Raw genomic sequence first — 18,919 nt, forward strand, 5'->3', positions numbered from 1 at the left:
GGGCATTTAATGTATACCAGCATTTTTCTATTTTGTCGTCGGTTGTATACTAGCACTTTGAGCACACGCGATGCGTGTGGTGGTGTATTAATACATAAATAAAAAAGATTCTCTAATAAATTATAAGTTATTGTAAACAAATTATTATTATTTTAAATGGAAACATTATTATTATCTTGTCTTAGGATATTCCACATCCTTCTAGGATATTTCTTATGTGTACCTTGACTTTATGTCATCAGAATATGTAATTAGAATAAGACTATATATTTTTTATCATTACCATATTGGTACTTTGTAATTCCCTATATAAAGGGCTTCTATTAATGAATAATATGTTGATTCTCTTGTTATCTCTTTCTCTACACTTTACCATTCATCACGTTATCTTATGTTGGATATGAACCTCCACCTATAATCCACTAATGTAGAAATCTTGTTAGGCGATCTCATTCACCGCTAAATTACGGATTGTCACTTTGATGAGACAATATTGCTGCCGTTAGAGGGAGATAAGAACATAAGTGTTCAAGTGGAACGATGTGAATTGTCGTGGTTTGTCCCCACTAAGTCTCATCTTGATCTCAAATGCTTAAAGTGTTAAAATGATGAGATCACATGCTGTAAATATGTCTGCAAAGATTAATGTCCTACAAGAGGACATGGCGCGACCAAAAGGTGTTGGTCTTAACGCCATCACTATAGATGATGAAATGGTGACGTCATATAGTGGCAAAATTTGTGTCACAAGGCCGTGTGGCTCCCTAAAAAGAGGAGGCCCTTAGATTCGAACTTTCTCGCACTAAGAAGAAAGCGAGCTTGACACAACCTGATCCATTGATCAGTGATACTCAAATCAGTCTCATGAAGTTTGAATTGTGATTATTTTTGGGGGACGCCTCAGTGTCAAATCCAATCCATATAGGGATCCCTACAAGTATTACACTAGTGTACATGAGGACATGGGATAATGAGTCTACTATCGAACCACCCTTCGTTGATGGATATCAACTTAGTTGATTGGCTTAATGGAAAGATGCGATCCAACATTAACAAAGAGATAGGTCCTTGGGCAAGTGATGCCGACACCACAAGCTAAACCCTATCAACTATGCCTTTGTTAGATAGCATAGTGAGAACAAGAGCTTAGACTCACCTTATGGCGCAAGGTCTCTCACTGACACGCATTGAGATCGACTACGATGAGATATGCTCTCGTAATAGATGTCATTGCACTCCACTACTTTGTCAGTTTGGTAGTTTCCGAATAATTGAACATGCAGCCTATGAATGTGATCATAATAACATCTCTATGTGATCAAATATATATATATATGAAGGTCTTAAACGGACTTCATTCATCCAAATCAAGTGGCTCCGGACCACAAAAACACCCGTTTGCTAAAGGTATTGGAACGCACATTGACTCTACTTGATTTAGAAAGGATATGGTGAATTATGCGTTTGCGTGTTCATTCCAGATTTACATGAACTCTTAATTGAATAAGAGATGCCAATATGTATCAACATCCGAAGTTAGAATGAAAAAGATCTTGGGAAGACGCGGTCTCGAGAAGGCACTAGATGATTGATGATGATTTTCCATCAATCGGCTTAGGCGCTCTATAACTAGTGAGGCCTACATATACTCCCATGATTAGTCAAAGTCTTTGGTCTAAAGAGAGATCCGTTATTTTGTCTAAAACAATATGACAAATATGTGTTAAGAGATGGAATTCTCATCTAAGTACAATAAGACGCATCAATGTACTCAACACAATAAGAAAGACTTGACATCTTATTCGCTATGAAAAGTTGTAAAGCTAAATGTAGCTGTAGTCGGTAGTTGATAACTACCTTCCCCGCCCATAGACCAGTTATGAAACTTGTAGACTGACATCCAGGCTACCTCGCCATGGTGAAATATCATCCGTGCCACATCGGGAAGGTGCTCTCCCAAGCTCCATAAGAAGGCATCATAAGAAGAGATATGTATAGTTTGTCCCACATTGGAAATATGTAAAAGGATGGAACCTTCCTTAGTTATAAAAGGAATGCTTCCCATATGTAGAAAGTCTCTAGCTAGTGGATTGAATCTCTCTCTCTCCCGATCCCAAAGGCCTATTGGCCATGATAGTAGATTGTAAAGTGGACGTAGCCATGCCCTCCGATGGCATGGTGAACCGCTATACGTGCTTGTCTCTTGCCCGTGATGTTTATTGTTTATATTCGTGTTCCACCGTGATTCTACATAGTCCCCGGGATTATGCAGAAACATTTGGCGCCGTCTGTGGGAATCATTACAAAAAGTCACGTTGGTCTGTCTCCGAGAGGCAATTTATTCAAGTCCATGAGAGCAATAGGTCCATCGGGAGGTGCACAAGTCCAGCAAAGGGGTAGCTAGGCAATGGGCCAGCAAGGGTCCAGCCCGATCCAGCCATCCGGCCCAAACATAGTCAACAGGTCAAGTTCGGGTGTCTCGCCCGGGTTCTCCGTATCTTCGGGACGTCAGAGCCGAGCCGCCCGCCCGAGTTCATGACCGGCGCCTCCAGCCATCATCTGGAGAGCATTCAACGGGACCCGGAGCTCTGTCACGTCGGCCGGGAGCTTTGACGGTGACGACCGACTCCTCCCGCTGCCCGGTCATTTTGTTCTCCCGGTGGTTCCTCTCCCGGGTCCAGCAGCTAGCCTCCCGGTGACCTCGCCTCAAGCCCGGTAGCAGCTCTCGGTGGCCTCGGCAGCAGTTCGGCAGCAGGTAGCCTCCCGACGACCTTGCCTCGGTCTCAGCGGCCAGCTAGCTTCCCGTTCTCCGGCTAGGGAAAGAAGAGGAAGCTGCTCTGGACACCCAGCATCTTGCTCTGGGCACCCGCACGGCATCTGCAGAAGCTCTCGGTCAAAGAAGATGATGATCAGCCAGGCCGTGGGATCAGTCAATCCCGGCCGGCAGTGGATGAGCTTCGTGCGGGAGCTAATCGGGCTGGACCCGAGTGGAGGTGATCCCGGCGAGATGAAGCCAATTAGGAACCCGGCTGGTCGCGTCCATGGATTGAGAAGACAAGGGTCTCGGGGGGCTTCCAGAAAGGAAGATGCAAAGAAAAAAGGGCGGGAAAGAAGAAAAAAAAGCAGAAACGAAGATGACCAAAAAAAAAAAAAGAAGAAGGAAAAAGCTATGGACACCCAGATGGACACCCGGGGCTATTTAATTTTTTGGTCACGAGTGGGATATGCAGCAGCAGTGCGAACAGTTGATAATTACTCATCGGATTCCGGAGGCCTTCCAAAAAAAAAAAAGTAGGGTGAAAGAAAGAAGAGGGAAACCTATAGCAACATGATACTACCCTCCCGGGTCTACTGGGTGCACCCATTCAGCAGCTATTTTCACAGATAAGTCCCTATCTCGTTGGTTTGTGAAAGTTCATAATATTGATGCCATGATTTCGTCTTACTTGCAAGTCAACCTATATGTATATGAGTATGCATGCTGGTCAGTAGGTTTTGGCATTAGACCGAGAGGCATAGGTCATTAAAATCCCGAGTAACATCGAACGGGATATGTATTTGACCGAAAGGCATAAGTCATGGAAATCCCGAGTAACACCAAACGGGATAGACATTAGACCAAGAGGCATAAGTCATTAACATCCCGAGTAATTAATATCAAGCGGGATAGACATTCGACTAAGAGATTGGCATTAGACCGAGAGGCATTCCACCAAGAAATTATGTAAGCTGCTAATCGATCATTTGTTTATTGTTGAGGTACAATAATCCTCGCCTGGCCGAATAAGTTTTGAGGCCGGGAGTCGAGAGGGGCATTTTTGTCTTATCGGCGGACTTAAAGATTACGGTGTACGTCAAGACAAGCAAGACCCGGAACACGCAAGACCCGTTCAACACACCTCTTAAGTACGGACTTGGGGGGACTAGGGCCGGGTGCCCGTTGATAAATGACTAGTCTATGGGCATTCTATATATCAAGTCCCCACTTAAGACGCGTCTTGAACGGGAACTTGGGGGGACTTGTAGTCGGTAGTTGATAACTACCTTCCCCGCCCATAGACCAGTCATGAAACTTGTAGACTGACATCCAGGCTACCTCGCCATGGTGAAATATCATCCGTGCCATATCGGGAAGGTGCTCTTCCAAGCTCCACAAGAAGGCATCATAAGAAGAGATATGTATAGTTTGTCCCACATTGGAAATATGTAAAAGGATGGAACCTTCCTTAGTTATAAAAGGAATGCTTCCCATATGTAGAAAGTCTCTAGCTAGTGGATTGAATCTCTCTCTCCCGATCCCAAAGGCCTATTGGCCATGATAGTAGATTGTAAAGTGGACGTAGCCATGCCCTTTGATGGCATGGTGAACCGCTATACGTGCTTGTCTCTTGCCCGTGATGTTTATTGTTCATATTCGTGTTTCACCGTGATTCTACATAGTCCACGGGATTATACAGAAACAGTAGCTATGCGCTCACGCAATGCCAATGTAATGGCAGTAACTCCTTTTTCAATACTTAATGGTATAAAAGGATGAAGCTTATTATATCCCTACATAAGAAAGACACAAAAGCGAAATCAGAATCTGCTATGTTTCTTAGGTCAATTTCCACGGGACGTATAAGAAATCTCACTCAATGGAAATGGTGAAATTGGTACCATTGGAAAGGTCTATGTGTATACTTTACAGGGACACCAACCATTTGATCATACCTATCATATTGAGTGAGTTATGGCCATTTTCGTAAAGTAGGACAGATCTGTCCGAGAAATCTGATTTTGGCAAAACAGTCAACTTCGACGGGACTTTATGAACAGATACTGATGAACCAGAATGTGTGTAATATACGGTTGGAAAGCTAAATGAGTCTAGTTTTTAAAACCATTTATGGTTCGTTCATACGTATTTCCTAGAGGAAGTTACGGCTGTTCTAGTAACTGAAGGTCATGCTACGCGAAAATCTGATTTCCTGCATGAACTTATGTTTTAAGTTCACAAGCGGCCTTCTTCTCAAGATCTAAGTGTAAAAGATCATGTTTAAGGACAATACTGCATGATCTAGTTAATCATTGCCTAATGCCACATTTGAAGACATGTTAAAGAGCATTGACATGCTAAGTTATCGAAACTTCCGTGATTAATAAAAATCAGGAAGAACTCTATGATTGATGTAAAGATCAGGGGGAGGTGAGAACTTCAGGGGGAGTCTAGTACATACATACATGTTACTATCAAATGTGAATGGTGCGTTGTGCTTTTTTTCTCCTACGATCAAGGTTTATTTTTTCTCTCATATGGTTTTTGTTACTTGACGAGATTTTTGACGAGGCCGTTTAATCCGCACCACCGGCATACTGGCGTGTGGCATAAGGGAGAGTGTTTTAGGATATTATTTATGTGTGCCTTGGCCTTATTCCATCAAGATATGTAGTTAGACTAAGACTATGTATTCCTTATCATTACCATATTGGTACTTTGTAATTCCTTATATAAAGCGATTCTATCAATGAATAATATGATGGTTCTCTTGTTATCTCTTTCGCTACACTTTACCCTTCATCATATCTACTATTATTTTATTATTATATTGTGGCCCAAGACAAAGGTATAATTGGAGCAATTTTGGTGAATCTAACGTTGGCCATTTTCGTAAAGTAAGACATGAGCTGTTTTTGGTTTTGCAAAACCACCAACAACTATATCACTTGCCATCGCTAAGGAGATGAAGCACCTGACTCGTGGTGCTGTATGAATCACAACGCTGACGTGGTATGTCGAAATCATGATATGGCGTGTCAACGTGTCTGAAAATATTGAATTTTCCGACACGCCACATCGGTGTCGGGCCGTGTTGGCATGTCAAGGGTGTGTCGGACACTTCGACACTCCGTCATTGGTCGTGTCCTTGCTTCAGAGGCAGAATCATAAACAAAGAAGCAATAGAATAATCAGCCTCAAAATGCGACCATTTGTCCAAGAGAGCAAGGCAGGTCGTCTTTGAGTGATACTGATACATCAATAACCTTTTCCGGAATCCATATCCTACACTTCTTAAGACTATAACAGGCTCATACGGTGAAAGTTCATGATCAAGTGATTAACTAGTCTCTTTTCTATATATAACAGAACTTCTATCCTTGGTTCTTTGCTAAATTTTTCAATTTTTTCTGCAGAAGAACATGTCCTGTTGGTTAAAGGTTATTAAAGAAATGAAAGAAGCAGATGTAAAACCAGATGATCGGAGTTTCAGCCTTCTATTAAAGTCGGTAATCTAAAACTTATATTCAGGCAAACTTTACATAGCTAACGTGCTCTTGTATTATACAACGTTCAACCTAGAAGTGCAGTTGTAACATCTCACAAGTGATTGAACTTTGTTCTTATATTTATATTAGTTGCTGGCAATCGAGCTTTTGTGATTCCATGTTTTGTTTTCAAGTGGTTGGCGCTTATTGAGAAGTCTGATAATCAAGAAGAAAGTTCACAAGAGCCTGGAGGCACTTTCCAAAAGCCCAAATATGAGCTAAAAAGAAAAAAAATATATATATAACATAAAAATAAGCCTGCAGGCCAGGCGGAGCCACGTGGTATTGGCCTACACGGGCTTGAGGGGTCCACCACTAAAACTAAATCTGTTGCCGTCTTCTGAGTTCTTTGAGAAATTTTGAAAACTAACCAACTTTTGGTCATCAAGATGGTTTTTAACCTTCTTTTTTATTTTAGTTGAAAACTAACTATTTTACAAGATAAAATGACTATTATGTCATCTTATTTAGTTGCAAGGAAAAATTTCATATTCCATGAACAGATTTAATATATTCCATCTGCAAGAGACTTTAGGTTTTTTTCCAATCCATGGGCATATTCGTTTAATCCATGTACAAAAGCTCTGGGATTTTTCATTTTTTGTTTCATCGTCTATCCCATCCCAAGGATTCACTGTTGGAAACTTGGAATTGAGTTTTCTACAAGTTTGAACTTCTTTGTCTCCAATTAATTATGACAATGATCATAATCAATGTATATATACAAAGCATCTGGTCTCTTCTAGTTTCCCTTTTTTTGTATTTTTCCGAATTGGGTTGCGTGGAGTTCTTGCACATGTAAGTCCCCTGAAAACCCCAAACTTCAAATCCCTAAATCCACAAAACTTTTATTGAAATTGAAACATTGTAAATCTATGTCATTCACGAAATCTGAACAATATGAATATGATACCTAGCTAGATGTTCCTCAATTGGATGTAGAAAAAACAAATCCCATAAATTAAATACTTAAGAAGTTTAGTTGTTGTGGTAGACGAACGATTGAACAAGAATTTCATATTTTTTCTTTCCTTTTTTTTGAGAAAAAATATAAAAAGGTATTCAAAATGGTTATTTGATTTAAAAGGGTATTAAAGACTTTTAATACTATCATATGGTTATTTTTTAACTAAATGGAAAAAGAAGGTTAAAAACCATCTTGATGACCAAAATTTGGTTAGTTTTCAAAATTTCTCGAGTTCTTTCTCTTCTCGCGGCGGCGCCGGAAATAAGCAACCGAACGACTGCACGGCTGCAGCACTGAAATTTTTGTTTTGATTATAAGTAAAAATATATATTTTTTTTTGAAAGGACAAGTAAGTAAAGACATGTAGACCCAGTTTGATATTGAGTTTTAGGGATTAAAATTACTTATAATTATCATTTTAGATATATTTTTTGTTTGGTAAAATATTAAAATGTGCTTATTTAAAATTTTTTAGTTTAAATAACCACGATTTTAGAAAGCAGGTTGGAGGTTGTTTATTTAAAACTGAATTTTTAAAAAATTGAGTTTTTAAACCACAATACCAACTTAAGCCGTAAAATTCCATGATAAATTGCAAGTAATCAATCCTGAAAAAAACTAATCATCAAATTTATTTAGTTATTATTTATGTTGAATAAGAAACACTATACAAAAAACAACCGACTAATCTCTATTTGCAAAATTTAAAAGTACTACTGTATCTAGCCAACAGTAATCAGAGTGCATAATTGGTCACCGAAGTTTGTCATCTCTAGGTTCGCATCACAGCAATGGGACTCCTCACACTGTGCTTGCCATCCGACCATTTCAATTCTCCAAACACATAGTCTGGATTTCCAACCTTACCATTCGCCTTCAGCGTAACCTTGAATTCCTTCTCTTCACCAACAGACTTGAATTCCAACTTCTGAGGCTTAACCGAAATAGAAACTCCAGCTGGTGTATGAACATGTGCGACATACGTGCCTGGAGTGCCAACATTCTTCACTCTTCTGGTAACGGTGATTGGTTTGTCTTGAAGATCAGGAATTGCAATTGTAGGATAGTTCAGATCAGCAATGCTAGAGGTGTTGGAACATTTGACTGGCTTATCGGAAAATAGTTTGAGAAGTGATGCATTGTATCCACGAGCACATAAGAAATTCAAGTAATCATCGGTAGTCAAGTCATAGACAAGTCCCGGGTTTGCTGCACGATTTGGATTGACATGGCCTGCACCATAAGCAAGTGGTGTAGCCTGCTCCTTGGTTGAATCCAGAATTGACTCCTCGTTGTTGTCGCGTCTTCTTGCTGCAAAAGAAGCAAGATAACGAGAACGATATTACGAAATTCAGGACAAGCGTGATTGCACATTTTATCATTATGAGATGGTTAGATTTCTTGTACCTGTGGTTATGATTGCAGATCTAATAGCGGCAGGGCTCCATGACGGGTAGAGTGTTTTCAGAAGACCGACGATTCCAGATACATGAGGGCATGACATAGAAGTTCCAGATTCTGTAATGTAACGTGGGCGACGTTTATCAGACTTTGATTCAGTTGGACCAGCTGCTCCTGTATAGGCAGCAATTATATCCACCCCTGGTGCTGTGACATCAGGCTGATATGAAAACCAGAATAAGTTAGACATTTACCTAAAATGAAAAAAGTTCTAAGTTTTTGACAAAGAATTTCAAACTGTACCTTAAGTATTGATGGCTCAATGGCACTTGGTCCCCGAGATGAGAATGCAGCCATAAATGGAGCTGGCTTTGTTCCGTATACCGTCTTGACAGGAGTAATGTGAGCAAAAGGGGTCCTGATGGATACAAATCATATAAGCCGAGAACTATACAGGTCCAAAAGCAGAAAAAGCTAATGGTATAAAAATTTACTTGGTAGAATTCAGGTACTGAAAGACACGTTTTCCATCAGCGTAAGTAAGATGTGTAGCCGGCAGCACATGAGGATCAGCTATAATTTCATTTCCACTGGCTTCATCGTTAACCAAAACCATTCCAACTGCCCCAGCAAGAGCTGCCATCTCGCCCTTTTCTGTTCTCGCATTTTTCCCACGTTGGCAGACCAAGATTTTTCCCTTCACCTTCTTTGGATCGAGGGTTCCATTCAAACATAGCAAGCTGCAGAAGTTCCACGAGAGATTATTGTCAAATCTGTAAGTTATTTAAAACTGAATCATTAGCAAAATGGCGGTACTCACGAATCTTCAGGGCTCGCAGTAGCTGCATTAGCATTGGCTCCGCTTATCACAGGGTAAAACTTTCTAGACGGCAAACTTCTTGATGAAAGACTTTTTCCCTATCATGAACATACCAAGTGTCACATTAAATGTCGTCTATCTAGCATTATTACTTGTAATGGGAAACAGAAACAAGTGATCAACTAGGAATACCTTCATATGCTTCCCCTTTCCGAAGGATATGTAACTAGAGAACTCACGATCAAGGGTGCTAGCTCCAACTGTTAACATCCAGGGTGCGACATTAGACACTGTACTCGGAGCAGGTCCTGAATTTCCAGCTGAGCACACCACAACAATTCCATTCTTATCCGCATGGAATGACCCTATTGCGATCCCATCTTCAGAAAACTCTACAGCATCACCACCAACAGACAAGGAAAGAACATCAACACCATCACTGATTGCAGCATCAAAGGCGGCCAGGATGTCTGCAGTGAAACACCCTCCTTCTGTAGTGCCAGGAAAACTTGGCCAGCATACTTTGTAAGCAGCAACACGAGCTTTCGGGGATCCACCTTTAGCAGTACCATTGCCATGACCAAAAACATTAGCCCCATGCACAAAACTGCCACCAGCTGTCGAAAGGGTATGTGAGCCATGGCCTTCCTGGTCGCGTGGCGAGACCATAACATTGGGTGGGATGGTGGCATTATTGAGTTTCGCATACGCCAAGTATCCTTTGTTGAAGTATCTTGCTCCGATCAGCTTCCTGACAACCAAATGAGAGAAATTTGATATATTAACAATCTTTTCGCAATTCGCATTTATTAGGATTTCAAAGAAGCCAGCAAGAACTGGAAAAGAGACTCACTGACCTGTTGCAACGAACTTTGTCTTTGGTGTCAAAGTGACAAGCTCCACGCCACTTGGATGGGATTGGTCCAAAGCCTTGATCGTTAAAGCTCTCTGATTCCGGCCAGACACCTACCGTAAACAGATGGTATTGGCAATTAGAAAGAAAAAAACAGATATCACAAGCAGTTCCCTAAAAAGGCCGTGCAGGTTAGACATTATATACATGATAGGAATAACGCTTATCTAGTCTGTTCAATTCATAACTAATCACTGAAGAGAAGCAGAGTTTTCACATTGTTCTGAAAATATTATGTGTGAAAAAAATAAAATAAAATTTTAAAACCTCATGCAGAATTATAGAGAACAGTTATCAAATAGTTATCGAATAAGCGAAAAGAATGTAACTGATTAGATTTCATTCAACTTTTCTATGCAAATTCTAAGATCAAGCATATAGGACTAAAATTACCAGTGTCAAGGTTTCCAATGATTGTATTTTCAGCAAACTTTGCTTTCTTCCAAAGCGAACCGTGACGAGGTAATCCAACTTTGTCTTCTAATCCCATAAACTCCCATGAATGAGTTGTATGTAGTTTTAGTTTTCTGTTTGGAAAAACAGACACAACATTTGGATCCTCTGAAATTTGCAAAGCAAAGAAAACCAAGTCAGAGAACCATAACAGAGGAAAACAGAGTGACCTGTGAAAGAAAACAACCCTAAGTTTGTTAATGATACGTAAAGCGGTAAAGAGATTAAATTCCTACTTGCAATCTGTGAAGCCTCTTCTTCATCTAAAACTGCAGCAAAGCCATTGATCTGACCAGTATAGGAGTAAAACATTGCTTCTTGGGCCCTCTCATTGCTACACGAAGAAATCGAAGCAAAGAATTACACGTGACAAAAACAACATAGCCTGTAAGGAAGTTATAAGAAGTTCCATACCTTCCCAAAACAGTTCCAAGCAAATCGTAGTGAGAAGTCGTTGCGGCGTCGAGTTCGACAGACGTAGGGTTCAGGCCATGGGAATGTGCTCCCAAGTACACAATGTAAGACTGAAACAGAGAAGGATCAAAAGGGCATTAGTAAAACTCATGAACCAATTTTGAAAACTATATCGAAACCAATCTTCAAAACTCATAAGTCTACGAAGGCATGCCTGTTTGGCTGCATCCGCCGGCGACTGAAACAAAGAGAGGATAAGAACAGAGAGAAGAAAAGGAGGGAGAAGTGAAGAATGTCCCATTGATTTTCTTGGGTAAAAGAGTTGTGACAGAAGACTCTGCTTTCCCCTGTTTATAAACTCTGTTTTTGGAACCCAAATCAGCAAGTATATTCCGATTTTGAAAGTAAATTGCTTTGTTTTTGAAATCGGAAAGTAAATTGATTTTGATTTATTGAGATTGGAGTAATTTTGAGCAACAAATCATTATACAGTTGTTTTGTAATTTTATTAACCTAAATGTAAATGGATAGGGACTAGATTTGTACAATTGTACTTAAATACTATCACTGCAATTTTGAGAAAGAATCCCGTCTTTTTATCCAAAATTCATGTTATGCGTATTTTTCTGCTCAAAACCGAGGATGTTGCAATTTATCCGTTTCAGAAACTTATCTGAGGAGCCTAACAGTCCAATCTATTTTAGCATTCCTTTCTCAGATGGCTTTGGGTTAAAACGGATAGAAAAAGAAAATGGTAAATTAATTCCAAAAACGAGTTCCACTCAAGCACCTATTATCGTAAGGTTGGTCGAATTACCTAGTATATAATCTCCATGTCTAGAGTTCGAGTCTCAACTAACGCTAGTTTATGTCAGCAGGTTTGAGGGGTCTTTAGGTTCGTTTAGATTAGTCTCCATTAGTTTGTGCTAGCAGGTTTGAGGGGGGCCTTAAGGTTCATACGCATGCAGCGATAGATTAGTTTGGTTTTGTTGAGATACTCTCATGAATTTTGGTCCTAATACTAACTGTATGGATATGTTACTAACTTGCTAACGTAACCGATGTGACTTTAGTACCACACTGTTAATAAAAGAAAATGATTACCGTATCAAAAGACACAGATTTAAATACTCAAATCTGCTTGTAACCAAAAAAAAGAAAAAATTCAAATCTGCAAAGGTAATGTGGCAAATAATGTATGATTTCTTTACTTCTAGCCTATATCTGTGAGAGGGATCACTGAATAAATATTTTAAAGGAAAAGAGAAGGGTAAAAATACAGAGAGCTTCATTCTATAGAGAAAAAAAAAAACTAAAGGGCGAGAGAATATAGTGGTCCTTTTGTGCGCCTGTCCGGTTGTGCCTCATCGTCGACGATGTCCTCTAGCCTAGCCAGCGTATATCGGGTTAAGCCGTACGGGTTGATGAATCGCAGCCTCCTAGCGCGAATCACCTACTGGGGGAACCTTCTCGATCTCCATACTGTTCAACCACCCTAGCTTAAAACCCTAAAAAGGGCAGCTGCCCCACTTGACCCATCTGATAGCTCTTTGCCTCCTCCCAAAATTTAGCTCTGTGGGTACGTTTTCTTCTTTCAATTTTGTTAGATTTTGCAGTAATTCAGTTGTTGGTTTCATCTTTGCTTGAACAAAACCCTTAAATATAATTTGTGGGTGATGAATCCAGAGGTCAGAACACTAGTCACTACTCGTTGTCCATCTTACCCTAACATATCAACTTCTAACTGCCTCGTCCGAGTTCCCAACTTTTCTTTTGCTTCTTTCGAGTCTTGTGATGTTATTGAATCAAAAATTCGTAGGAGCTCGTTTTGTTACTGCTAACATATCAACTTCTGTCAACTTTTCTTTGTTACAGCTAGTTTTGTTGGATATGATAGGAAATAATGTCAATGTCGAAGAAGCAGCGTTTTGATGTTCCTGAAGATGTTGTAGTGATGATTCTGATGCGGTTGCCCGTGAAATCTTTGATCCGATTCACTTGTGTGTCGAAACAGTGGCGTTCTATTATCATCTCTGACCCTAAGTTTGCTAAACACCAATTCGAACTAGCATCACAGCAGAGAACCCTCTGTCGAAGATTTCTCATCTCCAGCTACCGTACACTTGAAACCCCCAATCCTTTTGATGATGACATTCCTAGGTTGCCCTCTCGGTTTCAATCCTTGGGAGATAGTTTCAATGCTGCTTCAGTCAAAAATCTCACCTTCCCATCTGAGGAGAATTTGCAACGTGCAATGGCCTCGTGCAATGGTTTGGTACTTCTAGGCCGATCGTATTACAGTTGTTATGAAGAATTGTCCATCTGGAACCCATCGACAGGTTTTCTCCGCAAAATACCTAGTCCTAGTTTTGGTTCTGGTAAAAAGAAACCTGATCGACGAATGTTTGCAAATTATGGTTTTGGTCATGTGTCTGCCACTGATGACTACATACTTGTGTTTGTAGTACCTTCACTGGCAGATGCCTATCAAGGTTGTGTAGAAGTCCATGTCTTCTCACTCACAGCCAACTCCTGGAAAGTTATCTCTGCTCCTAACTCGTCATGCCATGGCTGGGTTGGCGGACAGGGTTCTCTTTCAAATGGAGCATTTCATTGGGTCAACTTCCGCAATCGCAGGATGTCAGACCCAGCTATATATGCCTTTGATTTGGTAATGGAGGAGTTCCGGCAAGTGCCATTGCCTCGTTTAATCCAAAATAATGTCAAGTGTGTGGGACAGTTAACAATGGTTCTATTTGGAGGGTGCCTTTGCTTACAGTTTCGTAAGTCTTATCAGTGTAGCGAAATTTGGGCAATGAGAGAGTATGGGGTGCCTGAATCTTGGGTCAAACTCTTTGAATTTAGTACATATGATTTACCAGATGTGTTTCCTTCAATGCGATCTTTTGATCCGTATTGTGTTATGGAAGGAGGTAAACTTGTGATTAAGTTGTTTGACAAGGAGTTGGTTATGATTCAATGCGGTAAAGAAGAGAAGCCAGTCTGCTGCGGCCGATATAGGCTTGAGGCAGTGCCTGGCTGTGATTTTCAGTTTACTGTGACCGGATATGTTGAAACTCTGATATCAGTGCCTAAGTGATTATGGTGAATCATGTGGCATCAAGACTCGGAGGCCTGAAAAACTAGGAATATGAAGAGGGACTCATTCCTGAGCAAGTTCTTTCCTTCTGTCTACTGTAAAAATGCCCTGGACAAGTCAACACCCTGTGCACACCATGGTCACCTATTCCTTGTGCTTGTCATTTCTCATGGCTTCCATTGTAGCAGCCACCGTGACTCGGAAGTTTGGCCGGAAGTGGTCCATGTTCTTTGTGGTGTTCTCTTGATCTACGTCGGCACCGCCATCTATGAGGCTGCCGTAGGTGTGTGGATGTTGATTCTTGGTCGGATACTTCTCGGTTTCGTTATCGGGTTCTCCAGTTACGTCTTATCAATGCTGCTTCCACAACCTCCTTATCTCTGACAAGTAGAGCGGCATTGGTACTGGAAGAGATTTGTTACCGATGCAAATTACCCCAATGATGGTTATGAGATGACAAAACCAACAATCGTCACAAATGTGTAATTTCAGTTTACTTGTTTAGTTTTCTGTCCTTCAATTTTTCTTTCTAACAAAAAAAAGTGTCTAGGTAGGTGTTGGTGATTGTTGCAGTTTCCATTTTTGCTATTCAACTTTGTTGTTTGTTTGTGGATCATACTGAGAACTTCTGTAAGTGTGTAATGGTTATCTTTCGGTAATAAATTAATGATTTTTATTTTCAATTTGGGTTGAAAATTTGATTCTACGTGATGTACGTTTTGGTATCTTTGGAAATCCAACCTTTGTTTTGTACAATTCTCGAACAGTAAGCATTAGCATGTCACAAAACTCTTTTTACAATACTGAGAAATTGCTACACTTCTAATGTAAACAATGGAGCACATGAACACTCATTATGTTCAAATCATGTTTATTGGTGATTGTTTAACTTTTAAAGTATTTTTAGAAGGATGGAAAAATTCCAAAAAACAATATGGTCTCTTGTTTCAAATCATGCCAAGAATATCAATTCTATGTATAAAGAAGACTCAAATAAGTAATATAGTTTAACCATAAAAGGATACATGAATGAGGCTGCAAAGCAATTTCACCATCCTCAGCCTACAAACAAGTTAACATGATACAAGTCAGCAAACGAAAGCACCCCACTAAACGATTAAGATGCAGAAGATGTATATCTACATTGTAAGAAAATTAGAGAAAGGAGAAAAATAACAGATAATGTAATAGAGATAACAGTTAACATAACATAATTAAAAGATTAAAGAAACTTACAGAGCACGTTGTCTGAGTTGGAGCCTTTTCTATATGTTTTTGAATTTTATCATCATCAAGTTCAAATAGTTGCAATGATGTATGGCAACTTGTAAGGAAACACTCGAAATGCACATAAATCACTCCTTTTATGCTTTAGTTTGCTTCTGAAGTTTTTTGACAACTCTATCAGTATTGCATTCAGTATGATTGGTATTCAAGATCCTTTATCACAAAGTATATGAACAAAATGGTAAGATAAAACAAAACAAGTTTTACTGAAAATTTAACAGGGAATGGCCAAGAGTGAATGATTAAGATATCCTAAAGTTTTATTACCATGTCTTCTTTTTGTCTTAAATATTGTAAATTACAGGAAATGAGCTTTGCATAACTTTCCTATCTATGCTTCACTGAACATCTACAAGGAGAAATTGTTAAGAAATAGAAGAATACATGAAGAGTTATTACGTTCCAATTTCAGGTTGTTTGCAAAAGTTTTCAATTTTGAGATACAGTAACACTGAGATATCATCCATATCATCTACAGAAACTTACACTAATTTATCTGGAACATCTTTGGGTGCAAAAATTTGGGGCAGGAGAATCATCACATCCTCCTGATCAATACCCATAAGACTTCCTCTGTGTACAAACAGATAGATAAATAATGTATAGAGATTTAGGCAAGATAGAAGCTAGCAAAACAAAGCTGCAGTGAAGATACATAAATTGATACCAAGCATTGTGTCGATGACTCGAGACATGGAGGAAGGATAAACTTTGCTGCTCGAAAGAAACCCAGATATCGTCGTCCCATCTTTTACCACATCCATTACTCAGCTCCTCTTGTTTCTCCTTCATTTTAAAGACATTAAAATATAAAATAAAATAAAAACAAGGGTATTGGGCTTTTAGTGGGCTAGTCGGAAAGGTGACGCGTGTAAGCGGTCTGGGCCGTGACGGGCTGGAGGCTGGGCCATTTAAAAACTTAAAACAGGACGAATAATTAGGAAAGTCGCTTAAGAGTTAAGTCTGTCAGTGCATGTTGACGTCAGCAAAGTCTTTGTCTTTGCTTCTTTCTATAAAACAAGACTCTGTTGATTCCTACGCAGAGCAACTCGGTGACTTCCGTCTTGTCCACATTCCCCAGATCACTATCTTCCACCATTTTCAAGTCCCTCGAACTAAACGGTACATGCCATTTTCATCTCCCGCGAGGTTTAAATTTTTCCAACTTGCATTTTCACCATCGTTGATATTCTTGTTCTGATTGTCGACACACTTGTTGGAGTTTTCGATTCTGTGTGAGTTGCGAGCTTTGGTTTTGCGTGGTTGAATTTAGGAATGAATACAGTTTGTGTATAAGAATCACCGTCTTCGATCAAAGTTATCAAGTTTTGTGCGATTCTCCTGCTTTGTTTGTCCTCTAGATTTTTTGGTTTGCGATTGTCTGCGAGTTGAAGATTTTGCAAGGTTGAATTCAGGAATCGATATGGATTAGTTTTCCGAAACAAAAATCACTATGATCCATCAAACTTAGCAATCGATTAAAGTTTAGATCACATGGATAAGTATGATCCAACAAAGTCAGCACCTTGTATATGATTTTCTTGATTAGATTGTCCATGATCTTTGATGGGTTCTCGACTCTAATGTGAATTTCATGCTATGATTTGCATAATTGAAATTGGGAATTGTATGTTAGGAAAAGTTATGCAACTTGTGTATTAGGCTTTCATTGAACTTGCTATTGAATGGGTATTGTTTTGTTTGACATTTTGATGGTTGGTTAAGGTTCATGGATAACTACGATGGGAATCCTTCTCTAGGTGGAGAGCCTGCAATGGACACAGGAGATTGGAGGTGCCAATTGCAGGCAGATTCGCGGGAAAGAATTGTCAATAAGATGTTAGTATGTTGTATTTAGTGGATTAATTGATCTATTATTTATCTCCCAAATTCCCAATACATTTACTTGCATGTCAATAAATTTTAAATGTTTTGCTTGCAAGATCGGGGACATTGAAGAGGCATCTTCCTTTGTCTGGTCAAGAGGGGTTAGTTGAACTCAAGAAAATTGCTGTAAGGTTTGAGGAAAAGATTTATGCTGCTGCGACAAGTCAGGTACATATATATTGTGTATGGAATGACTTGGATATCTATAGTTTGTTGGTGAATAAGTAATGTTATCTTGCTTCTGTTCTTTTCTCTGTTTCTAGTCGGATTATCTACGGAAAATTTCTCTGAAGATGCTCACTATGGAGGCCAAGTCTCCAAATACAGTGACCAGTTCTTTACAATCCAACTCTGCTGGTAATACCTATGAAAAATATATAGTTATTCATGCAACCCCATCTTATTGGTTTCCTTTTATTTTTTGTTTTATACGTGTTTATATTATGTGTATGTATCTTTATCTTACCTGTGTATCGGGTAGGGTCTTCTGTTATGCAACCTCAAGTCACCAATCAAGGACAACTCTTATCAGAAAACATTCAAAGTAACATTCCGCATGCTGGAATTCAATTTTCTGCTGGTTTATCATCTGCACAAGCTCCTACCCCAGCTCTGAATATGTCTGCCTTACTATCTGCACTACCCCCTTCCCCTGGTACAGATATGCCTGCCAGCATATCATCTGTGTTACCTTCTCCACAGGGCATAAATATGTCTAGTTCATCATCTGAACTATTTCCTGCCTCCGGTCTAATTCAGTCCGAGTCATCTTCTGCTTTATCTCCTGCTTGGAGTCTAAATGTATTGGCTAATTATCCATTGGCATCTTCTCATCAATCTCATGTACAATCAGCATCTTTGGCAGAGCAATCTTTTAGGCTTCAGCAAAATCAACAATCAGCTATTCCCCACTTGACAGAATCCATGCTTCAGCAAACAACAATGCCACAACAGCATCAAGCGCAACAGTTAATAGGTTCATACACCGGTCAATTCGTATAACTTTCTTTCTCATTCACTTTCTTATTTACATATTAGGTTTCTGATGGCTAATATTGTTCATAAATACCACAGTTTCACATAGTTTTGTCTCTTCTCTTGATCATTAGCTTTGGAATTCATGTAATAGAGTAATTAAGATTATTTTTGAAGCAAAATATGGTTTTTGTTTTGGAACTTATCTCGTAACTTGGACCTGTAAATTTGATCAGTTTGTAGATCAGGAGTTTTTCGTGAAGCTTCACCCATGGCTTACTGTCTAAAATCTCATGCATACCCTCTTTTGTTTTAGCCTGTGTAGCTTCTAGTGTGTGCTAAATCATTTCATATTTTGTGACAAAATATATATATATATATATATATATATATACA

The 18,919-nt window shown here is 39.5% G+C and overlaps 3 protein-coding genes across 3 annotated transcripts in view; 2 read left to right on the forward strand and 1 right to left on the reverse strand.

The window, feature by feature from the left end:
- Positions 1–8,045: 8,045 nt before the first annotated feature.
- On the reverse strand, positions 8,046–11,575 carry LOC101296945 (subtilisin-like protease-like). Its single transcript, XM_004296089.1, has 11 exons — positions 11,489–11,575; positions 11,275–11,384; positions 11,097–11,194; positions 10,801–10,968; positions 10,352–10,460; positions 9,687–10,245; positions 9,495–9,592; positions 9,187–9,414; positions 8,978–9,092; positions 8,681–8,894; positions 8,046–8,584 (listed from the first exon to the last, which is right to left on the reverse strand). Exons 1-11 carry the CDS (start codon positions 11,573–11,575, stop codon positions 8,046–8,048), a joined length of 2,325 nt encoding a protein of 774 aa, XP_004296137.1.
- A 1,608-nt stretch (positions 11,576–13,183) lies between these two features.
- Positions 13,184–14,374, forward strand: LOC101297232 (F-box/kelch-repeat protein At3g06240-like). Its single transcript, XM_004296090.1, has one exon. It carries the CDS (start codon positions 13,184–13,186, stop codon positions 14,372–14,374), a length of 1,191 nt encoding a protein of 396 aa, XP_004296138.1.
- Positions 14,375–16,706: 2,332 nt separating this feature from the next.
- LOC101297525 overlaps positions 16,707–18,919 on the forward strand; it is a 14,906-nt gene continuing 12,693 nt past the window's right edge. The window contains exons 1-5 of the mRNA XM_004296091.1: positions 16,707–16,783; positions 17,387–17,500; positions 17,605–17,716; positions 17,812–17,905; positions 18,030–18,524. Coding sequence (XP_004296139.1) covers positions 17,391–17,500; positions 17,605–17,716; positions 17,812–17,905; positions 18,030–18,524 — 811 coding nt within the window. The 5' untranslated portion in view covers positions 16,707–16,783; positions 17,387–17,390. The remainder of the gene's footprint in view (positions 16,784–17,386; positions 17,501–17,604; positions 17,717–17,811; positions 17,906–18,029; positions 18,525–18,919) is intronic.

The sequence above is a fragment of the Fragaria vesca genome, linkage group LG3 (assembly GCF_000184155.1).
Source record: "Fragaria vesca subsp. vesca linkage group LG3, FraVesHawaii_1.0, whole genome shotgun sequence".
Classification (NCBI taxonomy): domain Eukaryota; kingdom Viridiplantae; phylum Streptophyta; class Magnoliopsida; order Rosales; family Rosaceae; genus Fragaria; species Fragaria vesca.

What these genes read in the sequence shown, in the direction of transcription:
- LOC101296945 (XM_004296089.1), bottom strand. Translation starts at nt 11,575, where the DNA reads ATGGGACATTCTTCACTTCTCCCTCCTTTTCTTCTCTCTGTTCTTATC. An exon ending in CATTGGAAACCTTGACACTG is followed by an intron (nt 10,461 to 10,800) that starts GTAATTTTAGTC and finishes TGTTTACGGTAG; the next exon opens with GTGTCTGGCCGGAATCAGAG. An exon ending in GATGGAAAACGTGTCTTTCA is followed by an intron (nt 9,093 to 9,186) that starts GTACCTGAATTC and finishes TGTATCCATCAG; the next exon opens with GACCCCTTTTGCTCACATTA.
- LOC101297232 (XM_004296090.1), top strand. Translation starts at nt 13,184, where the DNA reads ATGTCGAAGAAGCAGCGTTTTGATGTTCCTGAAGATGTTGTAGTGATG.